Below are 23,764 nucleotides of genomic sequence, written 5' to 3'. Positions count from 1 at the left end.
CTGGTGAAAAATTTGATATTTTATGGGTCCCATAATTGAGTATGACAAAATGGCTCTCTAACGCCCCCTACAATTTGGACCGGCGACGCCCCTTGGCCAGTGTGTCCGATTGACTTGAAATTCGCCACACATGTCCAGCTCCGCTAGCTCTATAAAAAAGCCAATCAGACCGTTGAACTCCGCCTCCCAAAAATTTCTGCCATTTTGAATTTAGTGAAAAACGCATTTTTGTACAGCATTTGTACTTTAACAAACTCCTCCTACATAATTAATGGGATCAACCTCAAATTTAGTCAGGATGCTCTTCAGACCTTTGTGATTATCAAATTCGTGAGTTTTCATTGAACCTTGACGTGGCGTGTCGGCCATTTTGCCTCATTCGGCATGAATAAGGAAGTTGTTATAACTCCAAGGTACATTATCCAATCTGCTAAAATGTCTTATGCATGATGCTACTTCAAGCTTGAGCACATTTCAACGATAACATTTTTGCATAGTCAGAGCACCACCTACTGGCAAAAGGAAATGTCATATTTTATACTTATATTTATTACTCCTAGCCAGTTAACCAGATCAATTTAAAATTTGGTAAGGACAGCTTTAACACATTGATGATGCATCATCATGGATATTGTGAGTTTTCATTGAATGCTGTTGCCGTGGTAATGCATCATTCGCTATGAAAAAGGAAGCTAATGGTTCAGTAGCTTGGGATGCTCAAAAAGTTATGGAACTTTGTATATGTGTCATAGGTGATGGGATCACATATTTCATATGGGTTTTTTGCTTGGCTGTTTTTAATTGCCTCCATAGCATCCCCTACAGTATTTCAAAAGAGCAGCCCCAGCGCTGCCTTTTACCTACATGTATGAAACTTGGTAGGTATATGTGACCTATGGGGACTTAAAAATAAGTCTCTTGGGACCATGGTACCGGAAGTCAGCCATTTGGATTTTTGTGTCATTTTACAATAGATTTTTGCCGTTTTGTAGTCGCTATACTTTAACAAACTCCTCCTCGGGAATTTGCCTGATTCTCTTCAAATTTAGTCAATACAATCTTAAGACCGTTGTGATTAAAAGTTGTCAAAAGCTTTACGTTTGACAGAGTGGCTTAGCCGTAGCGGGCGGCTACATTACGTGATTCCCCATCAAAAAAGCTGATGTAACTCAGCTGGACTTGTTCCAAACGGTCCCAAACTTCCCATGCTTGAAAACACTCATGGCCTGAGGATGTCTACAAGCTAATATTCACTAATACTCAAAGCAAAAGGAAATCTGCGTTTTCTGACACAGCATTTGATTTACATGACTTGTTACATGACACAATGTGGTTTACACTTCATATAGAGCAACATAATGCATGTTTGCACGTGTTCTGTAGCACCACACAGCGGATAGAGGAAGCGGTGTATTTGCGAAGCATAATTTACAGCGTCACGCGTTCCACGCAGGAAAAAAACACATCACTCGTGTACGCGTTGTCCGGCGGTCGGGAACGTTCTCGGCCACGCTGGCCGGAGTCCCGCTGGCACCCCCCACGTGCGGGACGATGCAAGAGCCCGTTCATCGCTGCTCACAGCTTTAATTTCACTTGTTGTTTGAACTTGATACAGCGAGTTAAAACAAAGAATTCTTTACATTATCAGGTCAAGAAAACTTTCCTTACCTAGTCAAAACAACACACATTTCTGTATTATTGTAGCTCACAGTTTCAAGTTAAACACGTACAAATCAAAAAATATAGCATTTATTTGAATAAATGATACACAAGCTTGAACACTGGGTTCAAGTACATATACCCAATATGTAAAATCCTGTTAAACCATGAACAGTATGTGAACAACACAAAGAGTCCCAAAAAACAGCCTGCTCCAGCAGGGGCTTGAAATGTGCCTTAATTTGTTTACAGGCAATATCTGAGCACTTTGTTTCTGAACCCATGGATTCTTGCTGACCATTGGTCCGGTTTAATGTTCATAATGACTCTCTGAAGGAACTCAAAGGTGTACTTCATATTACGGGGTACTCCAGGTTAAGGCAGTAGTTTGCGCCCATTAACATGGCCAAGCCTGTGGGGACGTCTCTGAGCTTATGTAGGCTGATCTTCTCTGCTACCACAGCCCCAATGAAGACTTCCAAAGAAAATGCATCATGAAGTATGCCTTTGTGTCCAATCAACAGTCTAACCTGCATTCCTTTCATGATCACATCAAGGGTTTCTCCATGAGCCTGAAGATTTATGAAGACATTCACATCTTAACCAACATCTCCAAATTTAAAACACAACTGCCACTCTAATTAATGGACTATAATTTATTTATTTTCCAGTAATTTGAAGACTGAACCTAACAATTAGATTTTCTTCTCTCACTCTGTTTGGTGTGTTGTTTTAGAGTAGGGTTTGTACACACGAGTGAGAGGACTAAAGGTTGTGGCATGGTGTTGTCATACCACAAGACGAATGCTCACACACCAATGCTCATCCTACTTATAATATCGCCAGCTCTGCTACAGTACAGCTACCATTGCCAGCTCAACCAATAGTAATACAGACAGGGAGAAGGCTGAAGGCGAATCTGCCCAGCTCATGAATGCAAAAATGTTAAGAGGAAAATAGTACTAGTTCAATGTTTAGAGAGCCTTTATTATCCCTAAAACAAAAAGCTGACATTGGGTTTCAACTCAATCGAATATCACCGATATCAACGTTAAAACCTTATAACATCACGTTTGTTAAGTTCCGTGATGTTTGTAGATGACAAGCTAGCTAACGTTACCGGCAGCCGCTGCACTATTAACATGAGTTTATAACATCATATGTTTGTTAAAATGATCGGTTAAGTTATGTGATGTTAGTAGATGACAAGCTAGCTAACGTTACCGGGAGCCTCTGCTCTATTAACGAGAGCTTATAACATCACGTTTGTTAAAATGATCGGTTAAGTTACATGATGTTAGTAGCTGACAAGCTAGCTACTACTTCCGGTTTCACTTAGAGCAGTGCTGACTAGTACGACCACAGTCTGATCTGCTGGCCACTGGAGATAATGTGCCTTGCTCAAGGTGGGTACTGCTTTCATCCACCTGGGGATTGAGTTGGCACCTTTCCAGTCACAAGCCTACTTCTCTAACCGCTATTTCTCTATTGCCTCATTTAAGAAATAATCAAATTCCTTTAGACATGTGTTTTGCATCTTGCAAATAATCCAGGCTGTTCTTAAGGTCTTCAAACGGAGAATCTATTCTACTATGTACATTTCATAAAGTTGCTCCAGAGTATATAAACATTTGTATACAACATTGTGTACACATATTTACCTCTTGCAAGATTGTCAGGACAGGAACACCCCCTTCTTCTGGAAAACGGATGTCCGATGGGGTAAATGGCTGCCCAACTGCACCATCAAGGTGGTTTCAAGTAAGATTGTGATGCGCTGGAATTCTGCATTTATCTGTTTTACACAAAAAAAAAGGAAGACAACGAGCACTGTGTAAAGATATATTCACAAATTGACCTCCTGATTGACCGAGACAGTCTTTGATAGCATGGATATTGGTGTACAGTGTGTTCAAGTCGAACATATTCCCGTTAATCTAAGGTAAATGCGCAAAATCAGAACTCTGGAGGTTGTGTGGTTATTTAAACATGGCTATTACTGTAAAAAGACTACTGTCCGCTACCACAGTTATTCACAATATCAACTTTAGAATGTTTATATGTCAGATTTTCTATTCTCAGTTTACTGAAGAGTTATTGTGCACCCAAAGGGCAAAAATCAATTACCACAGCTCTAAGCACAATTATTTTTACTTATTATTGTTATTATTATTATTATTATTATTCGGTAACGTTACAAACATTGAGATTAATTACACGGATAAACTGAACTTGAGTATTTTGCTCCTTTTGTTTTGTGGTGTGAAATAAAACTAACTCTACATTTTGTTTTGTTCTAGCGAGCCAGGAGTTGAGGGGGGAGAACGACGGCCTCTTCACCGGGGACAAACATTCAGCAACCATAGCTTGGAATTAAGACATTAGTCCTTTTGTAATATCTCCATTTTATTGTTGCTGTCACAGAGATGACAGTTGTGACTGTCACCTTTTTCTTTTATTTATTTAAACCCACAATAACACATCCATGTAAATGATTACTATGTGAATTTGTGTATATTCTGCTGTGTAAAATGTGTCAATCTTCTAAGTTTGCATCCTTGTGTTAACATTATTGATAAATGTTTATCTTTTCATCATTTTCTCAATGTGATTTGGACAATTTTGGAGAAAATAATCCTGCAGGGTAGGGTCACTGCCTTGCAAGCAAAAAAAGGGACAACTTATAGAACAAATATAAAATATACGCATATGTGTTAATAAACACGTTTGCTGACATTTGTTTTGCTGCTGTTGTTTTTGTTAACTGTCCTCTGCCTTAGGATTGCAAGTATCCAGACTGTTCGCTACTAGAAAGATTCATTGAGAAATAAATATATATATGTATATATACATTCATGAATATACATGTATATATACATGTATGTATATATGTATGTGTATATACTGTATATATATATATATATATATATATATATATATGTGAATGAAATACAAGTTATTGATGAATACATTATTTTATTTACAAGAACTATAAATTATTTAAAATGTGTTATTTAACATAGCAACTGATTGAATTGTTAACTGATTATTAATTTAGAAAAACTATATTATGAAAAAGAACTATGAATGAATTATTGAATATATGATTGAAAAACTGACTAAAACTAAAACCTTTACTATATATATTATATATATATATATATATATATCTGTATATACAGTACAATCCTTCTGAGCAGGCATTCTAGGCATGGGAGCAGCAAGGAGGGGGCAGCTGGTGACGCAAACAGGAAGTCCTCTGTTTTTTTTTTAAAGCAAAGGTTTTTGATTTGCAGCCAAAATTTCTAGTTTCATAAGCAAAACTAACAAATAATGTATTCTCAGTTTATATATTTTCACTTACAAACTTGATTTTTGATTGCAGTGCGAGAAATTTGCTCTCAAAAAATGTTTTTTGTTTGCGTAATAAAGACACAAATATACCTTCATACTCTCCTCTCTCCCCTCTCTTTGCGCCGCTTTTCTCTTCCTGCTTCTTCTCCATTGTTTCTCTTTAACCCTGCCCTCTCCTTTACCTACAACCAATTACCGCAGGTGGGGCTGAATGATACCTAGAGTAACCAATCAAACAACATAGCTCAAACTGAAAACACTATCAGTGTTTTTTCCTTTTTTAACTGGCATAGTTTAACCCATTGTTTGCCGTCAATATTGTTTAGAGCTCTTTATTTCAACTACTTATTCAACTTTTTACATCCTATTTTATTTAGGACAAAATTATCTTAATACCTAACTTTTACACCAGGGCTACATCGACTTTTTGTATATGTAGGGCCCGAGCAACCGACAACGTCGGCCAGCAAAGGCCCTATTGAAATTCAAATACACATTGTACATCGGGCGCATATTTGGGGTACTTGCCATACTCGAAAACTCCCCAAATTTTGCACACTTGTGTGAATATTTGCACTACATAATTTCCAGTGTCACACAGTCCACGCGGGACAAATATTTTGAACTCCAGACGCGTTGTCTGAAGGTCGAAGACATTCGCCGCCATGTATGCCGGCGTCCCGCCAGTACCCCCGAGGCGCGGGAAGGTGCGAGGGCCCGTACATCGCTGCTTGCAGCTTTTATTGTATTTGTATTTCCTACCATGAAGGTCTAAATGCGGTTTCAAATCCTTCTCCAAACTGTCAGGAATACAATTTGTGTGGAGAAACACTGAATCCTTTATTTTTTGCAATGTTATCCTTAATATTTGCTGGCCTCATTTTTTGTATATTGAGTCTGGAATCAAACTTTTAATTCCCACCATGTGTTAGTGTCCTCGATAGTGGATACTCGTGGATGAAAGAGATCAATAAATAGGGTACAAAAACAAATGTGAGAAATGTGGAGAAAATATCAGCAGTTGCTCAGCTGCTTTGAAAAGTTTGCATGAAATAAAAACTGTGTGACATAGAGCCCCATATCAAACTTTCTGATAGGATCTTTTCACCACTTTCGAACAGCGCACCTAAAGGAGCACGTGAAGGCTTTACCTTTAAGCTAAACTATCACAACTCAGAGAGACACAACACTCAACGGGCCTCTTCCTGATTCCTCTGGTGTCCATGGGAACAGAGGTGAGGTCAGCAGAGGTTGGGACCAATGGAAGCCATGGGACCAAAAGGACGAGGTCATGTGTGAAAGGCACAGGAGGTCAGTCAAAAGTGTCCACACAGACACCCCCCAAATGCTCATACAAAGTAATGAGTATCAGGTATTAATAGAGCTGTATGGACTAGGCCTGGTTTGGGTTAATGAGGCCCCGGTGTTATCAGAGATTCACAGTGATATGACTGTGCTTTGTTACAGAGTAATAAGAATAAGACATGCTTCATTTTGCACAATCACATCTGCTGGATGCTTCTGAAATCTTTCTCTGGTTTATTTATTTTGATTTAGTTCCACAACTTATTGTATTTATTTGCCACAGTATTTTGACATTTATATTTTTATATGCCAATACTTTCTTTTGAATCCTGTATATGGAACCTATAAAAGCTTTTCCAATTAATTCCGCGCCTTAAATTTAGGAAAAAGAAGGCCCCGATACTGAATCAGTACTTGGTATTGGCACATACTCTAAGTTGAGGTCCATGTGACCAAAAATCTGTCAAGTGGGTCTAAACAGTTTCGTTGGTCGCACCAGTATGCCTGACATATGCCAAATGCACGATAATTATTGTATTTGAGCAATGATAATGCCTTTTGTACAATGTGCGATCAATAATGTATGATAATTTTACCTTACTCTGCACCGTCTCATTTTAATTAATTTCCAGATGAATGTTACATCTGTGTTTAGTACATCTTCTCACGAGACATCTTTTTTGTAGGCTACAAGTGTGACACGTGTGCACAGGTTCTCAACGCTCATTTGACTGTTTGCCTAGTCATGTACAGTATTTGAATAGCTTAGCTTTTGGCTAACTGTTTTCATGTAGAATATGAACAGGCTTCTGGTTGACTTGCTTTAAAAAAACAACCCAAAACACACTGATGTGGGTAGATTTGTAGGCGTTTCAATAAATCGTCTAAATACATGTGTAAAATTACACATTGACGCATATTTGTTCTCATGGTTATGACTCACCTATGATAATTTCCCACAAAACGCAAATTTTAAGCCTCTGGTATGATAGTTAAACATTTCCCATCTGGCAACGCTGCATTTAGATCCGTCTGTGTGTGTGTAGGCTGTGTGAACCGTGCCCTGTAGGCTACTCCTCCTCGAGAAACATCGTAAAACATTTATCTGCACCATTATTACTGTTATCAATTATCTGACATAAACGGAACGCTTGAAATGAACTACTGCAGTGCCAAAAAGACAAAGGGAAAAATTATGGGTGCGCATACATTTTGTGCTGGTGCACCTAAATAGAAAAGGTAGGCTCACCGGTGCAACCAATGTAAAAAGTTAGTCTGGAGCCATGCTTCAGAATCAGAGTCATGAGAGAGAAAGTTGGATCAGTGACATCCCTGCAGATCTCAGCAAACACTTTGGTGAGTACATTATCATACAGGCCGAAACTACAAAAATAACACATGATATGAACTGCAAAGGACAAATATTTTTGGATGCTCAGTTCTCACTTCATGCTACGTAAAAAGATTTGTGTTATTTCACCCAGTGCATCCTTTTTTTTTTACCCATCAGTCAGGGTCTAAATCTGGAAGTATTGGGTACATACATCTATTCCCACCAGTGTTCAAGGTAACATGGGAGGTTGCTCCATTTAAAATACTCACACACACAATGTCAGAGCATGTACGGCCACACATCGTAATGGCGAACCTTCACACAGTCGTAGTCACTGCTGGATGTTCACGCACACATCTACTGCACAAGGTTGCTGTAAAGCTGTAAAGTCACATCAGCATGCAGGGACATGCTGCACGCGTGTTGCCTGTAAAGCACTTTGGGACATGTTCTCTGATCCATGACAGAATGAAGCGCTGAGTGGGAGGGAGGACTAGAGCAGGAGAAAAAGGGCTGCAGACAAAGAGTTTGTGTGTGGTATGCATGTGGTATGCATGTGTGTGTCTGACTGTTCCTCTGTGCGGGCAAATCCAGTCTCACAAGCCGTTGTGATTGATGCAGCTTCACTGTAAATTAAATGTGATGTGGTCAAAATGTTAAAGTGTATCAGTGTACTGCCACTCTTTCATTTGTTGAGCTGAGAGATGAAGGCACACCGCTCTCTAAGGGCCAAAAAGGAGCATTTGTCATGAATAAAAAGCAACCTTCATAAGATCTTTGATTTGTTCAAATACTTAAAGCTTCTATAATCAATATTTTTTACATAAAAAAAAAAACAGATCAACCTGGCTCTGCAGTACATAGTGTTCTTTCCATCTTTTGTCTCATTGTTTTGGTTTTACAGCCTGAAATCTTACAGTTTTGGATCACTTTTACTGCACTCATCAGTGTAGTTTTAGGCAGCAGCAGGCAGCTGTTTTCCGCAAAAATCTTTAAAACCACTGTACACAGCAGACGGACAAAGTTAGTAACTAGTGGAACATTTAGCAGCTACATAGCCAGATAGTTTCCCAAATAAGTTGGTGAAAAGTGAAAAAAAAAGAGTTCTAATTACAAGTTGGGTGCTATTTACAAGTTAGAAACTGGTAATGACAATAACTTATGAAAGTAGTATTAGCATATCTTCTCACAGATATGAAGCTCACTTTCCTGTCTGTTTCTTGAGGCGCAAAATGGAAATCATGAAACGTATCAGTTCATCGGGGTCTGGCTTTAGTGCATAGTGTGACCATCCCAAATGTCACATTCTAAAGATAATTAACACTGATTTTCCTACATTTTTGAAACATTACCATGTAGCCAATTAATTAACGGTTTGGCACAGTTCCAGGGCCACAACCCACAGGGACAAGATCAACTCAATCAATTAAAAACACACACACAAAACAGGCAACATGGAGCTTATTTTGTTTGTAAAACTGAGTCCAATGAATGAATTAAAATAAAGGTCAGCGGTGAAAGTCGAGGTGCTGCTTCTGCCGTTATTGGTGGCACTTGGTTGTGTAAGTGCACACGTGTGTGTGTGTGTGTGTGTGTGTGTGTGTGTGTGTGTGTGTGTGTGTGTGTGTGCGTGTGTCATCAGGGGGAAAAAAAACATGAGACAGACCCCTGGAGCAGCTGTTGTCCCGAGTTTGCCCAATGCCCAAACACACACACACTCATTGAGACACAGACAGACACAATCACAGATATGCAGTATTTTATTCTGCTTGCACACACACTTACACATGCTTGCAGTACTTTCTTTACCAAACTCTACTCTGTTCTTTTGCGTTTTTCGATTGTGCGGTCTAAGCTAAAGTCAACACAAACATACTCACACAATGATCGTTGTTAGGCTTATGCAACCTCACAGAAAGCCCGAATCAAAGGATTCATTTACGAAAAGATGTAAAAATCTTCAGTGATGTTTAGGGTGAGAGCCGACATGGAGGTACAGAAAAAAGTGTTGGTGTGTTTAGGGAGCGCGGACGTCATTTAGGGTTCTAATCAGGGGCCATGACTCCTCCAGACAGCTCTGTGCATAAATTCAAACCATCCCTCTCCACATCTGCTCTCAACTCTGATCTGACCCACACTCACTTCCACTACAGCTCATTAGAAATCCTCACGGGACTGTGCTTAAATACGTCTTCTTGAGAACCTCAGCTACCTCTCAGTTGCCTCAAACACGTCCACCAGATGTCTTTTTCTACAGTATAAATATTTGGCTCATTTCATCCCTCTTTAACCCTCGCCTCTCTGCTTCACCATGTCTCTGATGCTGCTTTCTATCTCTGGTCGTCTCCCTGGAGGTCAGTCGGACAGATGCGCAGCCTTGTCCTCCAAACACACACACAAAAACACATTTCTGACCTAATTTCTCCAAGGAGGCCAGTTTAACAGAGCTTGTGAAAAGACAACAGCTGTACAGTACAAATAGACACAAAGGAAGACAGGGATGTCGTTGTTTGGGTTTCTCGAGATTTGCATAGTGACAAAAACAGCAGTTGAATTCTTCACAATACTCCATTCATTAAGACTGCAAATAATAATTTTCATCGCCGAATAGTGTTTATTTTCTGTAAAATGCCAAAAAATAGCAAAAAATTGTCATTGTAATATACCAGAGTTAAAGGTGATGTTTTAAAATTGATTTTTTTGTCTGACCATTCGTCTAAAACCCAAAGATATTTAGTTTAAAATCATCAAAAGCAAAAAAAAAAAAAACACATTTGAGAAGCTGTGTCCAGAGAATGAATGCCATTTTTGCTTAAATAATAAATAATCAAAATACTTGTCAATTAATTTTCTGTTAATCGACTAATTGTTTTTGCACTAAAATACATAACTGTGTGTACATGTGTGGTGGTGTACTATCATCCAAAAACTGAGTGTCCACATACCCAAAGCATGAGTTGGGAAATCATCTGAACCGGAAACATCAGGCTAATCCAAGTAGCTGTTTGAGTTTCTTAAAAAGCTAGCAGTTTTTATTTTTTGTTGCAAAACCTTTGGTTCAAAAGTCCAGAATAAACTTTCACACTGTAACCAGAAGTGTTTTCTTTATTGTTTGTCCATTGTTTTTACCTCATAGACAAAAACCATCTTCATCTATTTGTCAAAGAAGTGTCTCAGTACAACTGCAGTACAAGTACACGGTGCAAAGAACCTGATATGTATGTACCAAGTGTGTGGTACCCATAACACGAGAAACATGCATTAAAATGCCCACAGAAATTATACATACACACAAGTTATTATGGGCTTACAATATTATCTGTAAAAGCATTTGGTGCAATCAAGTCTGGGAGATTTTCAGACCTGAGGACAGAGAGGCCATGAGAGGCTCGACACAACCTCACTGGGAGTTCAACAACAGACTCTTCATCACATCACAGTAAATTCATAATTTGGCATGAAATTCAAGTTATTTTGATTTACAGAAAGTTTGTTTTTGGTTCACATCAAACCCAATGACAAGCTGTCAAATTGCATTCACTGCATCCAGCTGTTGAAATAACTCCTATTCCTCTATTTCTTATTACCGTATTTTCCGCACTATAAGGCGCACCGGATTATAAGGCGCACCTTCAATGAATGGCCTATTTTAGAACTGTTTTTATATATAGGGCGCACCGGATTATAAGGCGCATAGAATAGAGTAGGAGTAAGCACAGTACCGGTGTTTACCGCTATTACTTCGGCGACGCCCCTGACTACGGTAGCCGTAATGCTGCAAGCGGTGCGGCTTTGTAGTTTACCAGTCATACTGAAACATTTTGACAGAGCGCCGTGTACAACCAGTATGGATCAACCAATTAACCAATTGATCTATATATAAGGCGCTCCGGATTACAAGGCGCACTGTCGTTTTTTGAGAAAATTAAAGGCTTTTAAGTGCGCCTTATAGTGCGGAAAATACGGTATATGTTATTTTGAGTATTTGTTTCCAAATGTCTGTGTTTCAAAAGATGCATCACTGGTTTCATAAGCAACATAGACACTGAGCGGATCTGTTCAAATTATTAAAACGTTCTGGATAGTGGAAGTGCAAAATAGCCACAAAATCTTTGTAGATATGGGCTGATATCAAGTAAGACAAAAAGATAATAAAATGCAACTAAAAAGTACTGATTTAATGTGAACTATTACCAACAGAGCTAATAAAAGTAAATCATTGCACTACAGTCAAATAAAATGATGTATCTTCTATTTCTACTATGTTTACTTCTTCTGGAAGACTTCCTTTGGTTTTTCATGAATTTTATGGGCCTAAATTTGAATATAAACCATTTTCAAAGTCAACTTTCAACATGGCCTCGACAGCATCCATCGTCTTTCTTTAGGATTTTGGTTGGTTTCGTTCAAAACAAACATGCTTCAATCATTTTTCATCTAAGGCCTCTGCCAGACTGAGACCGGTGTTGATGGAGGTGTTTGAGTGTGAATGTGAGAAGAAAAAAAACAAAAAAAACAAGGAGAAAGTGTCTTTAGTACGCCAAGAGCCAGGGGCAGGAATTAAATCCTCATTATGATCTGGCAAAGCCACCCCTCTCTCCCTGTATGAGTGTGTGTGTGTGTGTGTGTGTGTGTGTGTGTTTGTGTGTTTGTGTGTGTGTGTGTGTGTGTGTGTATAGGTCTACACGGCACTGATAATACAACTGCACAGTAGCATCTTGACTTATGTTTGAAGATCACAGACCCTGGTCTTAGGCAGCCAAACAAGAGTAAGCACAGAATACATGCAAAAAATTATATTTTTAAATTAATTAAAGATTTTTCTTTGTAAATCAATTTCCAAGATGCAAATTTACATGCAACCACTTTAAAAGTACAGCCAGTAGTAAGAATATTAACTTCACTGCAGAATGAGTTGTTTGTGTAATGAGAGTGCTGACCATGCACCAAAAGATTGTAAATGATCCCCTTAAAATGTCATTTGTTTATTTATCTTAACCTAAGAAGTGAGCTGGCACAAGGAATAGTCTGATAATTTGGGAACTATGCTTTCTTGCTGAGTTGAGAAGATGAATTCGTACAACCAAACTGTGACTGGTATCCATCTTCTCATCTAACACTTGGCAAGACAGCAATTAAGCATCTTTCTTTAACTTCTAGTCTGATTCATGATGACTGACCAGATACAGTATTTCATTTGTAAAATAACTGGATCCCCTTTTAAAAAATACAAACCCTCAGACTGGCGATTATAAACCATAATAACCATAATTGTTTACAGCCCCACATATTCGTTTTAAATACACATTCAGAAAATCCAATTAAATCTAACCAATACATGAATAGCCAATCAGATTGTTGCTCTTCAAATAAATTAGACTGTCGACAATATATATATATATATATATATATATATATATAACAATGCACTTTGAGCACCACAGCAAAACACTAAAATAACAAAGAGAATGCCCAGCGAGTTAAAAGGGGGAAAAAAGAAATGAACTGACCTGTGACTTAAGCACATTTTCTCTCAAGCACGCGCACACGCACACACACACACACACACACACACACACACACACACACACACACACACACACACACTCACACTCACACACACACTCACTCTCTCACACACTTAATGCATTTAATCACATCGGACACGCACGCATGTCATGTTTTACATGACGTACAGTTTGTCGGACTGAAAAGTGGAACATGCAGAGGCGTTTTTTTAAACAAACACCACAGGTTACTGACTGACCACATGTCTGAACTGGCTCGCAGGCCAGCAGACTACCTGAGTTACACGCCATTGATTGATTTATTGACTCCCTAATAGAATGACAGCTATTGGCATTTTCTGAAGAATGCCTGAAACCAACTACTTAATGGGGCGATCCACTGTTTTGTTCACTACTCAGCTCCGCAAATCCTTCCCAGATCGCCCCGAGGCTTGAAATGTGACTTTCTGGTGGCTTTTCTCTCTTACTACTGCAGTCTGTACACAACAAAGCACATACCGGTTGACTTCATGAACTACAGAGCGACTAAAATCAACGAGGTAAACTTCACATCCAGACTGACTGTGCAAACATGCCAGGCATCTATATCTGATGACGGAGAGAAGAGAAGGGTTCAGACTCAGGTGAATTTGTGTTAACAGAAGCAACTCAGCAACATGCTAGTAAAAAGCTGATAAATATTTCAAAATATAAGTCGGCACACAGAGCATGCATTGCTCTTTGGAGAACCCCCCCGTGCCCTGTACATATGTATCCCAGTTGGAAACCGTCTGTTTTATCAACATTCACTATTCAGGCGCTAAAGCTCAGTGATTACGTTTGGTTCAACAATATCTACATGGTGTGTGAGAAATAAAAACACAATTTCTTTTATCACATATGTTAAAATAATCGCTGTAAAATGCTGAAGAGAAATATGATGTAGAAGAAGAACTGAGTCCATGTCCTGTAGTTCTGTAGACGGCTGTTCAGAGTGGATGTTAGCGCAACCCTGCTAAATATTTTAACAATGTAAAAGTACTGGTGTATTCTGCATATTCATTCAGCAGCGGTAGGCCACAACATCTAGAAAACTGACACAGAAAATATTGAAGAATGATATATTAAAAGAAATATGTATTTCAGTGCCTCCTACATCTGATGCCTCAATGCATCTGCAAAAGCCCCACTGTGTGCATTGACTGCAGAGTGCTAACTGTGTGTAATGTTCAAATTTTGGGCAGCAGAAAGCTCTACTGTTAATGTAACTTGCTGACACCTGTAGTAAAGCAATTAATACAAGTGGCTTAAAGGCAAAATCTCTCCCGCCATCTTTCCCATTTCTCTCCCGCTCTCCTTCTTCACTCATAACTGGAAGCTTTCAGCAGAAAACACCGCTCTTTAATAATTTGTATTCATGTGTCATCGCACTGGCTACGGGCACTTTTTAGCTCTCAGATACGGCTGCAGATCCAACAAGCTCACTAAAACACCATCAACAGAAATACAGCGAGACAAGCATGACCGTCTCAAAACAACTTATCAGCAAAATAATCAGCGAACAGCAAACGCACAGACACGTGTAAAATGTTACACCAATGGTACCGTGAGAGCAACAGCCTGCAAATACCAAGATGTGTTAGTGTCTTGCATGCATGGATGGATAATGAGACAATGGGCCCCTGGGCGAAAACATGTTAAAGCCCGCCACACCTCCTACATAAGAGTAGATGCCCCAGACTGAGGGACACAAAACGATTGCAAACCACGCTTTCACATCTCTCTTTGGTCATTTTGCATGTCTGTAGTTGTTTTTGGACTCTTTGTGGTGGTTTGATTGTCTTTTCAAAAGGAAATGTTAGCAGTGACTCCACACAAGCGGCTCTGGCCCAGGGGACCAAGAGGTCAGAGGCTCGTTCAGTTACTCATCCATGCTCGCATGTGGGGAGGAGTTTTGGGATACATCCCGAGGCTGGCTAGTGGCAAACATATGTTCATAATGGTTGTGTAGCAACAACCTGTTTGGCACCAAGATGACTGACCTATTCCTGCTTTTCTCCAAGGTTTCCTCTCAGCAGGAGAGAGGAGCTTCAAGTCTTCGACGCCTTTGTTCGTCTATGTAAGTTGTTATATTGTTTAAGAGCAGATGTGTGTCTGCTGTCACCGTGTGTTAGTGTGTGTGTCTAACAGTCTAAATTCTCCACTGCCACGTCAGAACAGTTGTAGTAACACCTCGGGTCCCCAGTCCATAGCTGTCTGAGCCACGGCGAACACGGCCGCCCCGAGCGTCGCGGACAGCCCCCACACTGCCATCTTCACCATCCGGTTCCCCTTCCCCCACAGCTGGCCTCGGTCCCGGGGCAAAGCCGCTTCCTGACCTGAGGTTCGAGAGGCTACGAGCACAGAACAAGGAGGAGGGGTCAGACAGTGAGGAGCGGACACTTGGAGAGGTCACAAGAAGTCATAACACTGGAAGCTGAACCAAAAGGAGGATCAAGCTGCATTATGTTGCAGGGATTGAAAAGAAAAGGAATGTCAAAACGCAAGGAGTAGAGACAAGGAGGGGGCAAAAGTATTAAACAACCAATTCTGCTCCATGGTTTTAGCTCAGCAGCACTCTCACTTTAATTAACTAGAGGCCCAAATAGTTATGAACTCCACCCTCATCAGCCAGCATTCATCTCTTGTTTAACATTTAGACAGCAGGTTGTCTCTAACGGACTCCCATTCATTGTCTGCCACAGTGAAATTAGGAGGTGCTCTTTCTGTGCGTTATGCACTTCATCTTGGATGCCGCTAATTGAATTTTGATGAAACTGCAGGGAATAATGTGCATCAATTTCAATATTACATTGTTTGGCCTGAGGGGAATGTTAAAGCATATTTTTGATTGCATGTACATCACAGACAATATGTCAGATGCCACTGATCACATTCTCACAAAACCAATGGGAATAAAGCATCTCTTTGTTCTGTTCTGGCATATCTAAAGCTGCACTTGATTGGTCTGATGGGGGTGCTACATCATTTGTTTACTTGTTATTGATTGGCCCAAAGGGTGGGCAGCATTAGTGGGAGATGACATATTTATTGCCTTGTTCTGAAGAGTTGTGTTCAAGGCACCAAAAAAACAACAACTGTGGATCCATCAAAGAATTTTTGATATTCGCGTTGAAATGTTTGTTCTTATGATCTCAAAGTCGATATTCATTTTTTTTCCCTCCGACTTCAAAGAGCATCTAACAAAATTTCACTTTTACGTCAATCATCTGCACGTGTGTCTGTACTGTATGTATGTGTGCAATCCTTCTTCAGAGTCAGTAATAAGATTACAGTTACTATTTTTACCGTGTCTGGAGTGGGAGGAGCCCTGGGTCTTGGTGAGGCGTTGGAGAACAGAGTCAGGCCTCTGGTGGAGGGTGGAGAACTGAAATGCCTGGAAGGTGCTGATGGACAGACTGGAGACAGAAAACGGAGGAAGAGAAGGATGGGAAGAGGAAGGGAGAGTTAGTCGGTGATGGAGAGCAGAGTCAGATCTAAGGTGAAGCATGGACAGCTGGAATGACATGATGAACATGACATGAGGGATCAGCTGATGGATAAAGACAGGTGAAGGGAATTTTAGAGATCTGCCAGCTCAGTAGCTTTGGAATATAGGAAGCCATGGGAGAAATGCATTATGGGCCAGCTTTTAGTCAAGGCCTTGTGTCAGTGATGTCACTTCCTCTCCTGAACAATGACTGTTAATAACACTGAAGGACCAAGAGAGGGAGACTGATTGTAAGGCTATGGATACACTGGGAGAAGGTGTAGTTGTGTTTCCTCATCAATAACAAAACACACACACACACACGCGCACGCACACGCACACGCACACGCGCACGCGCACGCGCACACACACACACACACACACACACACACACACACAGGCCTGTCTATGGCAGCAGCACCACTGGAACTGGATGTGTTTTTAGTGCATCCCCTCTTGGTTACTGAGGGAACTTACATCACACTCAAATATTAACTTTTATATTAATGTTACGTGTTCTGATGAAATTATTGAGAACAGAAAGCGCAGGTGCAATTAGTCAAGTAATTGATTAGTTGATTGACAGAACACTTATAGACAAAAATGTTGACAATTGACTGATCATCAAGCCATGTATTGCCAAATATAGTTTTTTGTTCTAATCAAGTCATTTAAAGACAATATATTTCTTTACATATACTTTTTTTAATAACTTTGTGATGTTTTGTAGACTAATCATTTGATTCATTAATCAGTATATGATTTACTGGAGCGAGTCATTGGTTACAGTGCACGCACGGCATCTAAACACAACGTCCCCGGTTAGATTCCAGACCTTTGTTGCATGCCATACGTCCCTCTCGCTCCCTATTGCCAGTCTGCCTCTACACTTACAGTCTAATAAAAGGCAAAATATACAAAATAAAAATAGTCGTAAAAACATGATCATTTACTGATTAAGTTATGATGAAAATAACCAATATTTGCAGCACTTGACACACAACAGTTTGAGTATGTTTTGTGCATTGTATTTCTATAGCACAGTTGGCTTTACACCTTCCATCCTTAAAGTACAGCTCCAACATATATTAAATTGATAACAATTTTAATTATGACTGAAGTATGACCCAGCATGACGCCTCATTTAGCTAATGTGAATATATAGTTATCATTATAATCTTTCACCATTTTGTGAAACACAAAATGGCGAATTATCACCTCTTGCGAGGCTGCAGCGCTGCCCGCTTGGCCAGTAGAGATGGAGGGTACTGGTCCAACAGGTCCTGGGCCTGGCCGATCAAAAGTTCGTATGGGAGGTCCTGGGGTATGCGTGAGAGGAGGTGGTGGACCATGGCCATGTCACACTCTGTCTTCTTCACCTCCTTCTCTCTGTGCAGCACAATCTGAAGAGGAGAGGAGGGGTTAAAACACACTAAAGCTGTGATAAGATTCTACACACTGTACACTGGGAAGCTTCAGTGATACTAGTGAGGCAGAATGATCACTCAGCAGTGAAATAGGCAGATGAAGGGTTAACCGCCCATGCTGTGCGCTGTTCTCAGCCTTGGAGGAAACATGAACTACATTCTGCTTTGTTGTTTCACACACTTCAAAACAGAACTCTCCCTCTGCCCAGCCAGCCAGCCAGCCAGCCAGCCAGCCAGCCAGCCAGCCAGCCCCCCCCCCCCCTTTGTTTAAAAAGGCCTATTCCCACTCAATTAAAACACCTAACAACAGGATGCATTCACACAACATATCATTTTTCCACAAACACACCTGCACATACACATGTTCCAGCAGTAAACATTTCTACCAAAACAGTTGGTGTTTTGCACCCAGAGGAGCAAGAGGGGGAGGGGAGTCACAAGTATAAAAATGATTTTCCTTTGTAATGTCTTTCTCCTTCTCAGTCAAACATCAGTCAGCTCTCCTCGTCATTCTGTTTCCTGATGCAGTCCTCGTCCTTCTCCCTTTCTTTCCTCTTTTATCTCTCCCGCTATACCTCCTCCTTCACACTCTCTCTCATCTGTTCATTAGGAGGTATCTAATTAAGTAGTCTAGTGACTTCACAGTACTCTGCCTCACTGTATGCATGAGTATATGAGAGTGAGTGTGTGTGTGTGTGTGTGTGTGTGTGTGTGTGTGTGTGTGTGTGTGCGTGTGTGCGTGTGCGTGTTTGGCAGCATGTATTCACATGTGAGCGTCCTGGATTACTGACAAAACAAAGTCACTGCCTCTTGTTCATTTCCTGTTGGCTTCTACGCCTTCTCACCGTAGCGGCGAGATAGATGGGCATCAGCGGGTGCGACGCCAGGAAGAAGTCGTAGAGCCTCATGGTGTGTTTGAAGTCTGACAGCACGTGGCCATACCACGTGATGAGCCAGGAGAGTGCGAAGATGGTTCCCACCTCCGCTCTGTAAGAAACGGCAAATTTATAAAAGGATGTCAACATAAACAGAGGAACACACAGACCGGACTTTAAATGTTTTCTTTTTTTTTTTTTAATCTAACCTTTATCTAAGCAGAAAATCTTAACTGAGATCAACAATCTCCTTCACAAGAGGCCAATATGCAACAGTGAGTTACAGACTAACAGAAAATAAAACACAAAATATGCTACAATAGCAGAATTAAATGAAAAGGCAGTTATAAAATAAAATAAAATAAAATACAGTTTAGAAGTACATTACAGTCATTTAGCAGACGCTTTCATCCAAAGCGACTTACAATTCAGTATCTATCTACACACCACAAACGCAGCTACGGGAGCAATTTTGGGGTTAAGTGTCTTGCTCAAGGACACATTGACATGAGACTAGCAGAGCAGGGGATTGAACCACCGACCCTCTGATTGAAAGGCGCCCATGCTCTCCACTTAGCCACGGTCACCCCGTAATATGTAATATGAAAACATATGGGCAGATTATATGTTTTTTCCTATCTTCTAGGCAGCTAGTGGTTTCATCACATCACAATCTATCACAGTGCAAATCCCTCCGAGTTGACTTTCATACTGTAATAGAAATGAATGGAAACCAATGGCTGCGTGGAAGGCAGGAAATTACTTTGAAAACTAATGGTACGCCTGGCGGTGTGCAGTACTGTACAGTATAAGCAACCGAAGGATATTATAAACAAACTTATAACCCGGCTCATTAATCTTACTATTAAAATGCATTCAATGTAATACCAGTGTACCACTATGATTTTGAGACTATGTAATTAATAAAGAAATGCATTCAGTATAATACTCCATTGTACCAGGAATTTAAAACTATAATGTAATTAATAAAGAAATGCATGCAGTGTAATACTTGATGGTACCGCCACGTTCATTGGCGGAGAGACATTCAAAATGACAAGTTACATTGAACGCATAATTCAGTGTAAAACCCCATGGCACCGCCATATGGTTTAAGAGAAAACTCATAATATCCAGTTACAATGAATGCACCGAAGACATCACGTGCCCAGGGGCGTGGACACTGCCTTCCGCACCAACTTTAATCCTATCATCAAGAAGAGCTCCAATGGGATGAAATCGCACCTTTTCAGTTTGTGTATACAGTTGTGGTCAAAAGTTTACATACACTTGTAAAGAACATAATGTCATGGCTCTCTTGAGTTTCCACGTTATTTCTACAACTCTGATTTTTCTCTGATAGAGTGATTGGAACAGATACTTCTTTGTCACAAAAAACATTCATGAAGTTTGGTTCTTTCATGACTTTATTATGGGTTAACAGAAAAAGTGACAAAATCTGCTGGGTCAAAAATATACATACAGCAACATGAATTAGCAATTTTGGTGACTTAGAAAGTTGTGTCAATGAAATGAGCTTCATAGCATGGCCTCTTAACTTCTTGTGAGTGATTATGAGTGACTACAGCTGGTGACTTCTCTGAGGCCATTTAAATAGGGCTCATTGGATACAAACGCCCACAAACGCTACAATGGGAAAGTCAAAGGAGCTCAGCATGGATCTGAAAAAGCGAATCATTGACTTAAACAAGTCAGGAAAGTCACTTGGAGCCATTTCAAAGCAGCTGCAGGTCCCAAGAGCAACAGTGCAAACAATTGTTTGTAAGTATAAAGTGCATGGCACTGTTTTGTCACTGCCACGATCAGGAAGAAAACGCAAGCTATCACCTGCTGCTGAGAGAAAATTGGTCAGGAGGGTGAAGAGTCAACCGAGAACCACCAAAAAGCAGATCTGCCAAGAATTAGAAGCTGCTGGAACACAGGTGTCAGTGTCCACAGTCAAGCGTGTTTTGCATCTCCATGGACTGAGAGGATGCCGTGCAAGAAGGAAGCCCTTGCTCCAAAAGCGGCACCTTAAGGCTCGACTGAAGTTTGCTGCTGATCACATGGACAAAGATAAGACCTTCTGGAGGAAAGTTCTGTGGTCAGACGAAACAAAAATCGAGCTGTTTGGCCACAATGCCCAGCAATATGTTTGGAGGAGAAAAGGTGAGGCCTTTAACCCCAAGAACACCATGCCTACCGTCAAGCACGGTAGTGGTAGTATTATGCTGTGGGGCTGTTTTGCTGCCAATGGAACTGGTGCTTTACAGAGAGTAAATGGGATAATGAAGAAGGAGGATTACCTTCAAATTCTTCAAGATAACCTAAAATCATCAGCCCGAAGGTTGGGTCTTGGCCGCAGTTGGGTGTTCCAACAGCACAATGACCCCAAACACACATCAAAAGTGGTAATGGAATGGCTAAATCAGGCTAGAATTAGGGTTTTAGAATGGCCTTCCCAAAGTCCTGACTTAAATCCCATTGAGAACATGTGGACAATGCTGAAGAAACAAGTCCATGTCAGAAAGCCATCAAATTTAACTGAACTGCACCAATTCTGTCAAGAGGAGTGGTCAAAGATTCAACGAGAAGCTTGCCAGAAGCTTGTGGATGGCTACCAAAAGCGCCTAATTGAAGTGAAAATGGCCAAGGGACATGTAACCAAATATTAGCACTGCTGTATGTATATTTTTGACCCAGCAGATTTGATCACTTTTTCTGTTAACCCATAATAAAGTCATGAAAGAACCAAACTTCATGAATGTTTTTTGTGACAAAGAAGTATCTGTTCCAATCACTCTATCAGAGAAAAATTAGAGTTGTAGAAATAACTGGAAACTCAAGAGAGCCATGACATTATGTTCTTTACAAATGTATGTAAACTTTTGACCACAAATGTATATACCTGTGTTTGTACTCTGTTCGGGATTCGCGGGTGGAGCAAGAGACAGTCTAACTGCTCAGCAGCTTGTGGATTGCAGAAGCCGGCGAATCCTCAGCTGAGGCTATGTACTCTCTATTCACAACGCTTTTTTACTTTATTAAATACGCTTTATTATAACTTTTGATCCAAGACGTCCGTTGTTCCTCCGGGAGTTCTTCATGAGACACAACACAACTCTTAGTCTGTCGGGTAAAATATAAACACCAAAAGCACTGGTATGATCCGGCCAACCATAGCTAAAAAAAAATAGTTCGACAGGTTCTCACGAGAGAACGAATAGAAAAATAATGGTCTGACACCCTGACTATTAATCCCTAGTATGGTTCAAACCCCACATATGCTGAATTCAATGGTTCTCAAAATGCATCTTGATAGTGGTTATTTTTTGTTGAACCCTGATGATTTGTTTGAAAGATTTTCTCATGACCACAGCAATTTCTTTCGATGTGGAAGAAAAATAAATTGTATTTATCTTCACATACTGTTTATAACCCTCCTGTGCTTTTCCCCTGTCTTTCTTTGCCGTGTGCAGACATAAATAGACAGTTATTTTTGACAGAGTCTGAAGTAAATTGGATACTCTTAGAGGTTTGTTGATAAATATTAGATAGGAACATTCAGGGAGGAAGAAGAATAAGTACAAGAGGAAGGCAGTGACAAGCGAACAGGAGTGGGTGGAGTGATGGACAGGGGGAGGGGTAAAGAGAGGGAGCAAAGGGCAGGGAGCATGTGTGACGAGAGGGACATAAAAGAGATCAAATGAAGTGGGCGGGAGAAGAGGGATAGAAGAAAGGAGGAAAAGATAAGAAGGCAGGTAAGTGGAAGTGCTTCCCAAGTGCGTTCCAAACTTTGAAGTCAGGTGTTGTTTATCCTACTGTTTTTTCTGCCAGGGAAATGTCTTGTTTTTTGGGCTTTTTCTATTTGTGTGAGCTTGTATTTGAGTAGAGACGGGTAATTTGCAAATATGGAAGTTGCCAGCACAGCATCAATTATGAACGGGCAACAAGATGGCGAAGGCACTATACACGCGCACACGCATGCACACACACACACACACACACACACACACACACACACACACACAAACACCTCGAGGACAATTTATTGACTCAGAACATCCCAAATCCCATCCTCACTACACACCCCATATTCACTTACAGTAACTGGTTGTATCGTAAAATACTTTTGTGTTGTTGCTTCAATTAACTGCAAGAAGATAATGAATCATTTTTGGATGATTACATTTCACAAATAAAGGTAAATGTGGTGCACACCTTGGTGGGACAGAGAATCCTCTGAAACGGCTGTTGGACCATCTGACACAGGAACTCCCCAATGAGACCACTACTGATGCATTTTCAATTGAGCTCCAACTCACAAACAAAACACTCAAATATGTGTCTCTCTGTGACGCTCACAGGTGAAAATCAAAACTTTAGTGCCCTCTAGTGGAATTTACTTACATTACTTCAAAAGCAACTTAAAATAATACTTTGAAATCAGTTACTGAAGACAAAAACAAGGCAATTTTTGTAAATTGTAAGAAAATCATTGGATTAAAAAAAAAGTAATGTAATCTGATTACTTTCGATTACTTTTGGATTACTTCAAATTGAAAATTTGGATTGAAAATATTGCACCTTTTACTAAAAAAAATGGACGTAGCCACAAAAATCAGTTTGATCTCAAAACATTTCAGCTATTAAAGTCCATTTCTCATCTCATCTCATCTTCAACCGCTTATCCGGGATCGGGTCGCGGGGGCAACAGCTCCAGCAGGGGACCCCAAACTTCCCTTTCCCGAGCCACATCAGCCAGCTCTGACTGG

At 40.3% G+C, this 23,764-nt stretch overlaps 2 protein-coding genes across 2 annotated transcripts in view; both read right to left on the bottom strand.

Moving 5' to 3' along the window:
- The window catches only part of LOC137872394 (kelch-like protein 10), a 38,413-nt gene extending 33,280 nt beyond the window's left edge, over positions 1-5,133 (bottom strand). Inside the window, exons 1-2 of the mRNA XM_068710602.1 lie at positions 5,104-5,133; positions 3,321-3,454 (exon numbers count right to left, since the gene is read on the bottom strand). The gene's annotated coding sequence lies outside the window, so the exon portion shown is untranslated. The remainder of the gene's footprint in view (positions 1-3,320; positions 3,455-5,103) is intronic.
- A 5,605-nt stretch (positions 5,134-10,738) lies between these two features.
- The window catches only part of zgc:63863 (uncharacterized protein LOC393372 homolog), a 17,376-nt gene continuing 4,350 nt past the window's right edge, over positions 10,739-23,764 (bottom strand). Inside the window, exons 7-10 of the mRNA XM_068711095.1 lie at positions 18,960-19,101; positions 17,906-18,090; positions 16,507-16,616; positions 10,739-15,551 (exon numbers count right to left, since the gene is read on the bottom strand). Coding sequence (XP_068567196.1) covers positions 15,370-15,551; positions 16,507-16,616; positions 17,906-18,090; positions 18,960-19,101 — 619 coding nt within the window. The 3' untranslated portion in view covers positions 10,739-15,369. The remainder of the gene's footprint in view (positions 15,552-16,506; positions 16,617-17,905; positions 18,091-18,959; positions 19,102-23,764) is intronic.

The sequence above is a fragment of the Cebidichthys violaceus genome, unplaced genomic scaffold (genome assembly GCF_023349555.1).
Source record: "Cebidichthys violaceus isolate CVI_PGR_0920_01 unplaced genomic scaffold, fCebVio1.0.p SCAF_16, whole genome shotgun sequence".
Classification (NCBI taxonomy): Eukaryota; Metazoa; Chordata; class Actinopteri; order Perciformes; family Stichaeidae; genus Cebidichthys; species Cebidichthys violaceus.
This window is presented reverse-complemented; position numbering and strand designations above follow the sequence as displayed.